This window comes from Podarcis pityusensis (genome assembly GCF_964106645.2).
Source record: "Podarcis pityusensis genome assembly, chromosome: 14".
Taxonomy (NCBI): Eukaryota; Metazoa; Chordata; class Lepidosauria; order Squamata; family Lacertidae; genus Podarcis; species Podarcis pityusensis.
In genome coordinates, this window is record NC_138039.1 from 28,132,808 (window position 1) to 28,148,050 (window position 15,243).

Genomic DNA, 15,243 nt, shown 5'->3' on the forward strand with positions numbered 1-15,243 from the left:
AAAATGACTCAGGAATGAAGCACCAACATATCCTATTTTGCAGAAAGCAGTCCCGAACTGAAGGGCTGTCCAGTTTAAAGATAAAGACCCCTGAGAAGGGAGAGCCTTGAAGTTGTCCATCAACACTTAGCAAAACCTGCATAGCAGACCAAGAAGGTCTATTTAGGTCACCTGCTCACTGTCTTGCTCCCTGGGATGTTGTATACAGTATTTCTATTTAAATTGCACAGCTTCATTGTAAAAAACAAACAAACCCACTTCTAAGCAGTTTGCAAGAAATATTAATACTGTCACTCAAAATAACAGCCAAAAACAAGTACAGTAATTAAAAATGTTTAAAATGTCATTAAAATTAACAGGAAAGGAGATTAAAACTTGTCAATACAGTATCTAAGTCTCTGAAATGTTTTATGGAGGTGTCAAAAAGAGTACATTGAAAGCGTTGCAAAGTATAGGTGCTGCCACATCGAAATAACAATTTCTTAAAACTACAACCTGAGTATTTTGCGGTAGCTGTAACAATGACAGTTTCACAGATCAAAGTAGTCAAGTGCGCAACATATGGCATAAGGCAATTCTGCAAGTTGTTACATTATAATAATTCTTTTAAAGTTTGCATCTGTTTGCAGATACTGTATTAACTTCTGCAAATTTGTTTCTTCATTTCTCCCCCTTTCAGCCAAAGCAAAAGTGGCTAAGAAGCATCATTCCCCCCACCCCAAGATAAAATTGCCCTCTTTGGGCAGCAAAAGGTTTACTGTTTCAAAGTTCCTTCAAAAGGCCCTCGGCTGATATTACTTGCACTTAGCTTAGCTCAGGAAGGGCTGATCCATCCATCAGCGAGCCAAGCCGTGACTCAAAAGCCTGAACACTCAGCAAAAAGCAGCAAAGTGACTCAGCCCCTTAATAAAAGCTTCCCACATCACTGATGGGAAGTTCTCCCAGATATCAGAAAGTGAATCACTTGACAAACAAACAAGGGCCAGGGGGCCCTTGTAACTTGCAAAATCTGGGCTTTTTCCAAGATCTGGATCCAGGAGGCTTAGAAAGCGCAGTTGTTTAACAAAGACAAACCCTGAAGGCAAGGTGTTTCTGCAGACCAGAGCCACACCCAAAGTGTGGCTTGTAATCTGTGACTGTGTGCAGGAGCGTGTGCATGGACGGAAGTGTGGCACACCCAACTCTCCACTTCTTCTTACAAAACGGCAGTGCTCAAAGTGGGTAGGTAAGACGGGACACGGGTGGCGCTGCGGGTTAAACCGCAGAGCCTAGGACTTGCTGGTCAGCGGTTCGAATCCCCGCGATGGGGTGAGCTCCCGTTGCTCGGTCCCTGCTCCTGCCAACCTAGCAGTTTGAAAGCACGTCAAAGTGCAAGTAGATAAATAGGTACCGCTCCGGTGAGAAGGTAAACAGCATTTCCGTCCACTGCTCTGGTTTGCCAGAAGCGGCTTAGTCATGCTGGCCACATGACCCAGAAGCTGTACGCAGGCTCCTTCGGCCAATAAAGTGAGATGAGCGCCGCAACCCCAGAGTCGGTCATGACTGGACCTAATGGTCAGGGGTCCCCTTTACCTTTAAGACAGGAAAGCCTCTGGTAAAAGGCTCAGAGCTGGCTCCAGATTCCAAGGAAAAGCAAACCTCGTGCTAGGTAATTTGTTAAGGAGAACATGTGAATTACCTGGCTAGACATTTATTTATTTGCTTATCAAGTTTTATACGACCCATCAGGCCAAAACAGCCCCCATCAAGGCAGCTCACGGCCCAGAAACACAGAATTGTAGAATTGGAAGGGACTCCCAACAGTCATCTAGTCTAACCCCGAAATGCAGGAATGACAGCTAAAGAATACCTGCCAGATGGCCATCTGACCTCTGCTTAAAAACCTCCATCAAAGGAGAGTCCATCACCTTCTGAAATAGTCAGTTCCACTGTTGAGCATTCAAGGGATAAATTTTATGAAATAAATAAATAAATAAATAAATAGGAGAGGGGAGGGGAGCAGAGGGGAAAAACCAACTATGTGAGTGTGTGTTAACTTTCAAAAGTTATATAGCCAATAATAATATAAACAAAGCCCTTTCTGAAATAAAATAAATAAAACCTACAGCTTTCTAGGCTTCTGTTTTGATCACTGTTCCACAGCAACTGCTACAACCAAGGTTAAAACAAAAACTGAACATAGAAGGCAAGAAGTTACAAAAACTCAGCATTTCAAACCGTGACTTCCAAGGTCTTGGGATTGGAGATCTGACTGTAAGGCAGAACAGTAAACCACATGGATTGCTGAAGTGGGGTGGGGGGAGAAAGAGAGTATACATTATTTTTTTTAATAAAAAAAGAAGGAATTCAAGTAAGTAGGCAGGAACTTACTGGAAATGGAATACCTTTTGCCCAGAAAATTCATTAAGGGTGAGGAGAAAGAGGTGGGGGAAGGAGTCGGGTTTCATCCTTCTTGGCTTCACATCGTGTTCCACATGTGCAACAGCTGTACCCCTCTGGAGAGAAATATTCCCCATATCCAATATGCAGGAGGCACAGCTTCCGAGCTAACAAGAGCTTAGCAACAAGAACAAACCAAAAATGTTCAAGGAAGGGTTTTAAGCCCTCTGTGTCCATTGAGGAACCTCTGCAATCTGCAGAAGAGGAGTCAGAGACTATGTTTTACAACACACTCAGTCGACGCAAGACACAAGGAAGGTTTTCAACCCTTCCCCACTCGCCATGGCAAGTGTGACATTGCTCTTTGGCACGACCTTCTTCCTTGAGAGATGACAATCCTTCTTAGACTGCTATGTCCAGAACAGGGCACAGTACACCAGGTAAGGTTTCACCAAAGTAGAAGAGAGTATCTTAGGATCTGGATCTGACTTCCCCAATCTGGTGTCCTCTATGCATTTTGGTCTACAATTCCCATGACTCCAGCCAGCATGGTGAAGCGTTAGGGATGATGGAAGTTGTAGACCAAAGCACTGGAACCAACCAGGATGACAAAAGCTAATCTGGACACGATATTTCTGTTGATACAGCCAGGAATTGCATTGGCCTTTTTAGCAGGGGCATGTGGGGGCTCACATTCAGCACATGGTCCACGCAGAAAGAAAGAAAAACCGTAGCTGCTTTTCACATGTACTGCTGTCAAGCCAGGTATTGCCCATCCTATATTTGTGCATTACTGCCCTATGCCCTGCGAGCAAAGCCAAATTCCTCTCCCCTGCATTTGCAACCAACTGTGGATGTTCAGGAGCAACAGGCAAAATGAGAACCTTGGGACAGCTTGGCTCCAACCATCCAGATTCCATGAAGTTCAGTAAGCAACCCTGGGTCAACCAGTGTCTCTCCTACCTTGCAGGACAGGTGAGTGCATAAGTTGGATAACACTGTGAATACCACCCTGAGTTTCTTAGAGGAAGGATAAGACATAAAGAGAGAGAAATAAAGGAAGCAGGAAATATCAGAGAGGGTAGACTTGCTCCAGGGTAAAGCGGCTCCACAGCAGATCACAGCTGAGTGATGGATAAGCAATCCGTCAAAAATGGCCTGGGAGATGGGGTGTGCATGCAAGGAGCCCACGGAGATGAATGCTGCAGTATTATGAAGACTGGTTAAGGTTTACTGCCAAACATCTGTGGAATGCTAAGGCGTGCCCAGAGGTGGCACGTAGCTAACTATAAAAAGGATGTTTTCAACTAAAAGCCAAAGTCAGCTGCCTTCCCTGCATTTAAAGACTGTTAAAACGATACATCTGGAAAACGAGTAATAAATATTAAGTCCCTTCGGAAAGATCCTGATCTTTGAACCAGGCACGATTGGGGCTCACAGGAACTGCCCTGCTGGATCAAGCCAGTGGACACCTAGCCCAGGGTCCTCTTCTCATAGTGGCCAACCAGGTGCCTGTGGGAAACCTGACAAGAAGCAGGACCTGAGTGCAACACCAGTGCACTCCCCACTTGTGATTCCCAGCAATTAAGAGTCATCTCACTTCCTTTTTACATTGGGTGTTGTTGTTGTTGCTGCTGCTGCTGCTGCTTACATTGTTTTTATAGCATGCTAGACTTAGCCAATGGTTTGCTATGGCCAGTACAGTCGTACCTTGGAAGTCAAAGGGAATCCGTTCCGGAAGTCCTTTCAACTTCCAAAGCATTAGCCTGGCAAAGCGCAGCTTCTGATTGGCTGCAGGAAGCTCCTGCAGCCAATCAGAAGCTGTGGAAGCCCCGTCGGATGTTTGGCTTCCAAAATAACATTCAAAAACCGGAACAGTCGCTTCCGGGTTTCAATCATTTGGGAGCAAAAACGTTAGAGAACTAAGCTGTTCGAAAAGGTATGGCTGTAGTTCCTTATTAAGCTGAAATATGAACCAGCTCCTTTGATTCTCCCCTCACATGAGCAACATTAAACCAGCAAATCTCTAATTAGCCATAGTTTACTGTTCCATCTGAACTGAGAAACTACAGGGAAACTACTGTTGCCCATTCAGAACAAGCCACGGAGCAAAACTTTGTTTTATTCATGGCTTGTTCCAAAGCTGGTAGCCATAGTTTTCAGGGAATTGATGATTAATTACAGACTTCCCAGCTTAAACATGGCTCACAGTAAAGGGAGGAGTGAAGGCGCTAATTGCATGGGCAAAAGGCTTGCATCTTGGCTTAACAAGCAAAGACACAATCATCAGGATACAGCCAGGCCCTCACACTCACAGGCACCACTAGCCCTCTTTATTTCATACCCTTACAAAGAATCTCATCACCATGTGAGTAGTCATGCATTATGAATCAAAGAAAAGATTCCGTGAATGGACTAATCCAGGAAGACTTAGGAGAAGAGAAAAATATTCAACAAATGGCAAAAAGATCACAATGCTGGAGATCGCTTCACATCTAGGGCATTCCAGAGGGCTGCTGCCACAGCACTAAAAGCCCATAAGCTAGTAGCAGCATGCTTTACTGTAGGGACCCCATCAACAAATCTTCAGCCACAGATCTGAGCAACCAGGGGGAGATACAGCTTTGCAGATTCCCTGGTTCATAATCATCAGGGCTTTTTACACAAGTAATAAAACCTTGAAACGAGTGCAGTAGCTAACCAACAAGCAAGTGACTGCCCTCTCATTGCCCCTTATCTCAATTTGAGGAAAGATACTAGCCACCTTCAAAGGGCTGTTGTTATTACTGAGATAGCACATGCGGAGGTCCTCTGTAATATTACAGCACAAGGAAGAATGAACTCCATAATTATCTTTGAATATAGTTTATGGGAGTCACACTAGGAAAATTATACCCTGCAATGAACATTACAAAGCTATAAACCAGCCTTTGCCTGACTGGCGCCCTCCAGACATTTTGGACTACAACTCCCATTTGCCCAAGGCAACACAGGCTGATGGGAGCTCCAGTCAGAAACATCTGGAGGGCACCAGGTGGACGAAGGCTACTGTGAATTTATCAATCCCCCCCCTTGCCCCTCTTTCCACTGCAAGGTGCCCTGAAGGCCCTTCTTTCCATCTTTAAAATGGTGCACAGCCCTTCTCCCATCCCTTTGCCTCCAATAGCTGTGTGGTGCCAAAAACATCCCAACATATACCAGGAGATGCAAGACACACAGGTGTTAGCAATGGACTCCTGCTCTCCTCGGTTTCCTGTTTGCAATTCCCCAAGAGATCATAATCCGGTTGGAAGAATGCAGGCCAAAGATTCCAGCATCCACAACCTTTCCTAAGAGGAAAGTTTACAACTTTGGGGGCTGTTTAATTCAGAGAAACGGAGAGGAAGAGGCAACGCAATAGCAGTGTCTAAAATTATGCGTGCAGTTGAGGAAGTGGGTAGAGAAAAGTTTTTTCTCCTTGTCTTATAAACGCGAGAAATTGAGGACATCCAATGAATCGGAACGTTGAGAGACATAAGAAATAATTTCCTTACACAACGCATAGCAGAACTATGGAAGGGGCTCCCAGAAGAGGCAGTGATGGTCACCGACTCAGATGGCTTTAAAAGAGAATTGGGCAAACTCGCAGAGGAGGATAAGGCTATGTATGACGTGATTACCGGTTGCTGAAAACTACAAGAGGGGAAAGTGTTGTTGTTGCAGTCTGGTCCTGCTCGCAGATTTCCCATAAAGCATCTGGTTGGCCAATATGAACAGGATGCTGGACTAGGGAGTCTCTGGTCTCACCCACCAGGACTCTTCTTATGTTCTTAAGCAAAAGTGGGATTACAACAAGCATTTGCTAAAGTTCAAGGGAGGAGAGCCTCATCCAGACACCCACATTCTACCAGTGCTCTAACGCTTCCTTGCTGTCTCCAGCTTTTCACGGCCAATCAACACAAACACCTTTGAGCTGGAATCCCCTCTCCCTTTTTATATTTTTAATCCAACACATAAAAGCAGGCAAGGGCAAATTGTTTATCTGGATGATCCAGAAGTCCTGCAATCTATAGCTATCTAGCAGATTTTGTGCAAAATTTCACAGTGGAAATGCTACAAGTCCCACCAGGGCAGAGAGGTGGATGAGCAAAGGCAAGTCTAGTCATATCTCCTGTCTCCTTCGTAAGGGTTTGTGCCCAATAGACTCTAGCAGTTATACTGCTGAAGATAGAGTTTGGGTTTGGGTTTGATTTTTTAAAGAGAATTTCAGGGTTACGTCATCTGGTATGGGGCTGGAAATCAGGAGCCGTTTTTGATTAACTGTTGTTGAATTATTACAAGTTTGCATTATTTGTTTACTGAATTATTGTTATACTATTGTGCCTATAGTTAATATATGGATGTAAATCTTAAATGCTCATTTTAATGTTCTTTTATTATCATGAGCTGATTTGGGCTCAACATAATTATCAGAGAATAAAATCAGAACATTTTGCTCCCTAAAACACCCCCAGAATCTTCTGTAATGTAGAGCAGAAATCCCACTGCATATAAGGCCCCATACACACCATACATTCCTCCTGCCAATCAATCATCAGAACTGTAGTTAAGGGTTCTAGGAGCTGTCATTTTGTGGGGGGGGGGTGTGTAAACTATAGTTCCCATATTTCTTGGGTGGTGCTTTCAATGGATGGTATGTACACAGCCCTAGTCAATACAGAAATCATTCCCTGGGGTTAAAAAATCCAAGGCTCTATAGATTTCCCTAACCACAGTTTTTTATTACTCCCCTCACTGGAAGTGTTTCAACTGTTTGATACTTCACCGCGAAGAAAAAAAGAACGGTTTTGCCAACTTGCGTTCTTACTGCAGAAATTAATTTACAGTATCTGCTGTGACCCTGTGCTTGCAGCCACTATCATTCTCCTAAGGCACTTGCAAGGTATCTACATTTAAACACAGACAGCAAGGACTTCATCAGGCATCATTAATCCAGCATTGTTACACATTATCCAACTTTAATTATCTAACCACAGAAGTCAATAGAATGACTCTGAGGACCCAGCTAAGGCGTAAAGGAAGCAAAAGAACACTCTGGGCAATTCCCAAAGCACAGAGATTTATTTTTAAGTCACTAGGCCCATTGTGTTCATAGAAGAACTACACCCATTTCTTTGGAGAATGTTTGTTTCTTGAAACAAAAAGAGCCAGTCGCAGCAATACCCAAGATTTATTTAAATTGCAGACTCCCTCCACCCTCTACCAAAAACCAAGATCACTATGGTGAAAGTTCAAGAACACGTTTTAATCAGGCTGTCCTTAGAAGCAAAAACTCTCCAGATCCTAGTTGCAAGGCTGCACACATCATACATTTAAAAAACAACAACTCCTGGGACGTGTGTGTGTGTGCTTTCAATGTCCTTTAACAGTATGGTGTGTGTACAGTTTCAGCCGATCTACCTGCAAAATCCAAATTTATCATGGTATAAACTGATACCTAGCAATACACTCAATGGTACTCCACAAGACTCCGTTGTATTTTTGGAGAAGAGCTTTCTCATTCAAGGCGAACCACCACCCACTTGGCTAAAGGGCTCCAGTAAATGTACGTCCTGCAGTGACCGTTTCCTAGCCTGGCTCTCAGGATGCATTCTCCACATTCTCCGAAAATTTAGCTCTCTTCTGGTTTACTTGCTGCCTCACCCATATTGTACCTTGACCACAACATCCCCATCCGAACTGTGCGTCTGATGGAGCCGCCATCGCCACCCTCTTCCTGCGTGGAAAACTATGTGGTTTTAGGCAGATCCAGACCAACCGTTTAACGCACTTCCCATACACATTTAAAACACACGACTTCCCCCCAAAAAACACCTGGCAGCTATAGTCTGTGAAGGGTGCTGGGAACTGTAGCTCTGTAACGGGGAAACTGCAGTTCCCATGATTCTTAGGGGAGAAGCCATGTTCTTAAAATGTGCATAGGGAGTGCTTTGTAAGTTGTTTTAAACTGTTTCTAATACAGTCGACTCCTCACTTACGCAAGGGTTGTGTTCCCGGGTACCGCACATGTATGTGAAAACATGTATAATGGAGAACACCATCTGAAAAGCCTGTACATACCATCTAAACCTCTGGAAACCCTTGAAAAGCCTTTTTAAAAACCAGCAGCGCTTACTAGCCATCCCCCCCCGCCGCTCTTTTCATGTTTCAAGTTTTCACACTCTTTTCTAGCCGTTTCTGCCCTTTCCATGCCTTTTCGCAGTTTAAAATCCATTTGTTTATTTTCCGCCACCGTGCATATACGCAGCCACACACTAGTTAAACATACATTCAGTGGAGAGTCGCCTGTACTCTTTTTAGTGCTGTAACCCATCCTAGGACCTTAGAGTGAAGGGCAGGAAATAAATAAATAAATAAATAAATAAATAAATAAATAATAAATAAAATTGATTATTATGGATGGTGTGGATGCTCCCCGACAGTGGGAGAACAAAGAGCAGGCAGTACTCAGAAAACCCTCAGTCTGGAAGCGCCACAAGTCTCAGGGTGCTGCAAGACTGAACATCGCATGCACTGTAAAAGCAGGAATATAGGAAGTGTCCTTATACAGAGTAAGACCACTGATCCGTCTAGGTCAGTACTGTCTCCAGGGTTCTAGACAAGAGACTTTCCCAGGGCCTTCTGCATTCAAAGCAGATACTCTGCCACTGAGCTATGGCACCTCCCCACCCTCTCTACAAATCAAGGTGCTTTACTGAAGCCTGCAACAATACAGTGGAACCTCGGTTTTTGAACTTAATCCGTTCCAGAAGACCGTTCAGCTTCCAAAAAGTCTGAAAACCAAGGATCAATGGGCTGGTCAATGGGGGGGGGGATGAAAAACACGGCACGGAAGCCATTCAGCTTCCGAAAATCGTTTGAAAACTGGAGTAGTTTTTGGCATTCAGGAGCCGAAACATTCCAAAACGGAGGTGTTTGGGAACTGAGGTTTGACTACACTTACATATTCACAGCCCTTCTGCCCACTGCAAGAATTTAGAGGGCATTGGGCCCGGTAGGTAAAAAGCAGGCAGAGATAAAAAGAGATGAGAAAGTGAAGCAGTAAGAAGGAAATGTATTGCAGCCTGTAACCAGAGCATATTGGGATTAAAGGTGGATCTGTATGTGAAAAGGGCGGACAGCTATTGGTCTATATTATTTCCTGAGGGGCAGCTGGGTTTGTCTCTTGCAGTAAAAACAATCAAAGGAGTCTTGAGGCCCCTGACCAGACTCACACATGTATTATAGCAGAAGCTTTTGTCAGCTATAGCCCAATTCACCAGATGCATGGAGTGAAATCTTAGCTGGAAGGTATATACAAGAGACAATCCTAAGGTGGGAGTTGAATGGCAATGAGATGCAAACAATTACAGTCAGTGGTAACTGGGGCCTAAATGTAGGTTCAAACAGGCACATCTTTTACAGTAGCAGGTTGGTGATAATTACTCAGCATTGTGGAGCACTGACTGTAGGAGGGCACAAACCACCCATGACGAAACTGGCTTAGATAACACAGATACTGTAGCAAAGATAAGCCACTTAACACATGTAGTGTGATAAAAAATACCTTGTCTCAGTATAACCCACAAACTCTACCTTTATTCCAAAGGCAGCAGCACAGTACGTCAAGTCCCAGGGGAAGAGGGAGGAAGACCCAGAATTTAGAATTTAAATGTGAGCCTAGTTGAGTTCTGGGCCTCAGAACAAATTCCTGCACTCAAAATTATTTTTGCACTCCAGTGACAGTTGGAGGAACTCATGGTTCTAGTTTTGTTTTTGGTTTTTAAAGTGTATCTTACAAATTGTATATCATAGACTGACCACTTCTGTCCTAGATTAGCACCCTGCCACCCACATCCACACAAAAAGATGTCAACAAAGATGGCAGGTGGACCTTGCTGGGGAGAGCATTCCACAGACAGAGAACCACCAATGAAGAAGTCTTCTCCTCCCTTCAAGCCTCCCTCAGAGGGACCAGGAGAAGTGTCTCAGATGAAGATCTCAGGGACCGGGTAGGTTCATACTGGGAAAGGCACTCCAGAAAAATACTGGAGTCATGAGCCGTAAAACACTGTAATAAACCAGCACTCTGAATTGGGCACAGAAGCGTACAATGCATAATACATGTACATCCATGTTAAAAGGGATGCAGCAACAGCATTTTTCACATGGTGGCAACTTAGGCAATGCAGGCACACCCTGGGATCAACTACAGAAAGCCTCAGAGGCACTCCCAGCTGGATTCCCAGTTAGAATCCAGAGCAATGTATGTACTCTGGAGAAAAGCATCTGCACTGCAAATACCTCCAGACACCTCAAGAGAGAAAGAGAGTATCCCTGACAGAGGAACAAAACACACACATACCAAGGTCATGGGCCAGTTTGAACAAGGGGGACAAGTCCATTTCAGCCACAAATAAAGTGGTTAGTCAAGACCCCTAACCAGCAGCAAAGCAATTCCACAGAGAACACTTCCTACCCAAAATGATGCAGGAAGGAGGTCAGCCTCATCTGTAGTCACTCCCGAAACCTACCAGCATAGGACACCACAAACTGATTTGGAATTCTTAAAACTTTACAACGGATTTACTCACATCCTGGAAAAGCGGCCTACATTTCATAAAACAATTAAATAAAGCGAAATAACAACGGGGGATGTCAGGAATCGCCGCCCCATACAAAGAAACATTTCAGTCCTACACGATACTCTCCATCTTCCCAGAGGGGCCAAGCGCAACAGATGCCCCTTTGTGCAAGCCAGCCACTCCATACTAAATCATTCTGACAGCCAAGACACACATTTACAGAGCGTTAGGAAAGCAGGAGGCAAGGACGGAAACAAACAGGGGGAGAGACACACACACAGAGAGAAAGCACTATTTCAGGACTTTCTGGACTGTATAGCATGAACTTTAGCCTTTTTTAATGAGAGAGAGAGAGAGAGAAGCAGTGATGATGCCTTATAGCTCAAAAGAAAAGAAAATTTTCAAAGCTGCCAAACAGCTCAGTTTTTCCAGTTCAGCAAAACCTCATAACAGAACGCTAAGCACAGCAGCTCCCACCCCTCAAAGACACTTCTGAAACTTTACAAACTTCCCAGCTCATGCGTGCAAAACATGAGTGGTGTGTGCCTGCACACGCAATGACAGCCACGCACGGAATGTAAAGAACGAATGGCCAAAATAACAACCATGATTAATTACTTGGCCCATATAATAATCCCCACCCTGTTCAGCTTAGGTGTTACTGCCCTGCCCGTAAGAAAGAGCTGCCGTCGCCTGGGCCCACCAAGAGTCCTGGAAAACAGAGTCGTGCTGGTTTCAACGCAGTTAGTTACGTGCAAAGTTTTTTGCGTAGAAGTGGAAGGAGGAAGGAACACCAGCGTTTGGCACTAACAGGAATAAAGCAAGAGACTCACACTGTTATTTCCAACCCAAGAGGAAAGTAAGCGAGATATGGATGCACAGACCCCAACAGAATATTTGCAGGCTCCCCAGTTTGCATAACACACCTACTGTATTCTACAAATGCAAGTTAAGGAAGGTTTTGCTCTTAGGCAGCCTTCGCCAACCTGATGCCCTCCAAATGTTTTGGGTTAGAATTCCCATCAGCCTCGTGCCTGCAGAAGCTGAAGCCCCTGACATCTAGAGGACCGAGGCTGTTCTTGAGTCCCTTCTTGAGCCCAATGGTTGCCATTAATTTGATTCTGAATTTATTTTTGAATGTATTTCAATTAATTGACTGTGATTTTATGTAAATTGTGCTATTTTTACTGTTGTTAGCCACTCTGAGCCCGGCTTTGGCTGGGGAGGGTGGGATATAAATAAATTATTATTATTATTATTATTATTATTATTATTCTGCAATCGCAAGTCCACCAGTACCTCTGTGGGTTGTGAGGCAAGAAATACACAAGAGCTGCTATGGATCAAGACTGTCCATCACTTATCCAGACATTCAGTGCTTAAAGGTACACTCTTTCTCAACAGTGAGGTTCTATTTCTTTCTCAGAGGAGGTCTGCATGAGCCTGACTTCCAGTACAGGGGAGGGGTTTCATGTATCAGAGTGTCTAGCTGCCTGCATACAGATATCTAGTAATGAGTCACTTTACACCTGCTTCTAAATCAAGGTGTATGTACCTCCCTCATATATATGCCTGAGCTTAACTAACTGCTAACTGCTTCCAGGGAAGACCAGATCTTTCATGCTCCTCAGTCCTACCCAGAGGCCCACAGGTTCCCCATCCTTGTTTTGGAACATAGAAACCTGCCTTATACCAGTCCAGACCCTCGGCCCATCAAGAGCAGGGTTTCAGACAGGGGACATTCCCCAGTGATTCCTGGAGATGCCATCAAGCAAAGCAGATGTTCTACTGCTGAGCTACTGCCATATATGTGAATGTGGCCTCTTCATTATACAGTGGTACCTCGGACTAAGTACTTAATTCATTCCGGAGGTCCGTTCTTAACCTGAAGCACCACTTTAGCTAATGGGGCCTCCTGCTGCCACCGCACCGCCGGAGCACGATTTCTGTTCTCATCCTGAAGCAAAGTTCTTAACCTGAAGCACTATTTCTGGGTTAGCGGAGTCTATAACCTGAAGCGTATGTAACCTGTAGCGTATGTAACCCGAGGTACCACTGTACAGTTTTTGACGAATGCTGAAGAGACACCTCTTGACTCTGGCTTTTGACATTTCAGTTCTGTATGTCCCATCTTATCTCTTGCGAGTTGTTTTGAACTGTTTTCAACATTGTGCTTCAATTGCTGTAAGCTGCCCTTGGACCTTATGGGGATGGGCAGGTAATTAATAATACGGTAATATTAATAACAATACATGGATACAGCTGCAGTAAGTCTTCTGGGAGGCCTTGATGAAAGCACTCTCACTCACTCACTCACTCACTCAGGCTTTCTAAAATGCCAAAATAGAACTATGAGCAGGTGAACTGACCTTCCAAAGACAAGACTATAAACAAAGATGATAAAGCAGCTTTCCACAACCTGGTGGCCACTAAATGTTTTGGTCTACAATTACCTCCAGCCGCAGTTGGCATGGTGAGCCCCAGGTTGGGGAATGTCTGAAATACCAGAAAGTATTTCATGATAGAAATCAACTTTACATTTAAAAGATAATATTCTATTTATAATTATAAATAGATTATAATATTCTATTTATAATTTTCACAATATACAGTGAGATTTAAAGAATTCAAAAGCTGTTTTAGAAAATGCATGTGTATAGATTTGCAGGACATACAGTTAAAAAGCAGTAGATACTCTCCTTGCATTTCCAACTCCTTAAGGATGCTCCGAGGTGTGGAGAGGTTGTCCCCAAAGTGTCCAGCTGTGTGCAAGAGGCTCCATCAGCCTTACCCAACCACGCACCCTCCACGTGTTTGGGAGTTGGTAGTTTAAAACTTCTGGGGGGCACCAGGTTGGCAAAGGTGGCTTACACAGCACTTTGAATGGATAAAGGAGATCCCACGCCTTTTACACTGGGGCACGTCTAAGAACTACACCACCCTTTCATTCGGACTGACAGATCCAGTTTTTTAAAAACTCTCAGCACAATCCTAACCATGTCTACCCAGAAGGAGGACCTAGTGAATTCAGTGGGGCTTCTTCCCAGGTATGGGGTGCTCGGATCGCAGCCTTAACGCGCTGCACAGGGGCAAGGAGGAAAAACAGCCGATCCCCCACTTTTTTGCTATTGTTCCACCCCCGCATAAGACCAAGTCCAAATGCACGGTTACAAGCGACATGCCGGAGATCCCCTTAGCAACCCACTTTCCTCGCCGCGTTGCGGAAGAACCGGTCGGCGTGGTTTCCTGTGGGGCCACCAGGTGGTTCGAGGAGGGGAAGGGGTCCCCAACCTAACCAGAAGAGGTTTCAGAGGGGGAACCAAAAGCAAAAGCAGCGGGAAGTGTGGCAGGACCCCAGAGGCACCTGCTTCCCCGCCTCCGCCTTGGCCGCACGCCGGCCCTCTACCCATGCCCAGAGGCGCCCTCTCCTCACCTGGGGATGGTGATGCACTTGGTGTTGACGCTCTGGGTGGTGATGGCCTTCTCCAGCTCATCCAGCTGCCCGGTCTTCTTGAGCTTCTTCACCAGGCTCTTGACCGCCTTCTCGCACCACTTCTCCTCCTGCCCGTTCTGCTCGCCTTTCTTCCAGCCCAGCAGGCGCTTGACGATGGGGGGAGTGAAGGGCAGGATGGACGACATGGCTGCGCCGCCGCCGGCCCCAGACGGGGAGGAGGAGGAGAGACCGAGACGGAGAGACGCCGGCCAGCCGGCGGGAAAACGACGGAGAGAAAGCGAGAGAGGCGCCGCCAAAGACCCAACAACTTCCCTCGACGAGACGAACTTGGCGGCGGCGGCCCCCGGGCTGCAGCAGCGAAGAGCAGGCGGCAGCGGCTGCACAAAGGCGGCGCGCGTCGGGGTCGAGGCTGCAAGGGGCGGCCGCTGGCCGGCTTGGCCCGGGGACAAAGCCGAGGAGAGCGCCGCAGCTGCTGCAGCAACCTCCTCCTCCTCCTGCTTCAAACTTTCTCCCGACTTCTTCTCCGGCTCCTCGGCGAAGGCGCCTCTGGCGGCGGCGAGAGCAGCGTCTGCGTCGGCCGGGCCCTCCCCGAGCTCCTCCTTCTCGCTGCGTTTTCTTGCGCGCGTAAAAACGCGCGCTCCGCGGCCCGTCTGACTCTCATGCAAATGCGCGGGCCGCCCCCGCCGGAGGCGAAGCGAGGGGGCGGGGAGAGGGGGCGGAGGAGGAGGAGGCCGCTTGCCGGCGGCCCTGGCACTCCGGACGCCGCTCCCGGGACGGGCCAGGCGGCGCGGAAGGGGAGCAAACAGG

General features: G+C 46.0%; 1 protein-coding gene across 1 annotated transcript in view; it reads right to left on the reverse strand.

The window, feature by feature from the left end:
* The window catches only part of SMAD3 (SMAD family member 3), a 67,810-nt gene extending 52,793 nt beyond the window's left edge, over positions 1–15,017 (reverse strand). Inside the window, exon 1 of the mRNA XM_080981655.1 lies at positions 14,416–15,017. Coding sequence (XP_080837781.1) covers positions 14,416–14,621 — 206 coding nt within the window. The 5' untranslated portion in view covers positions 14,622–15,017. The remainder of the gene's footprint in view (positions 1–14,415) is intronic.
* Between the last annotated feature and the right edge of the window lie 226 nt (positions 15,018–15,243).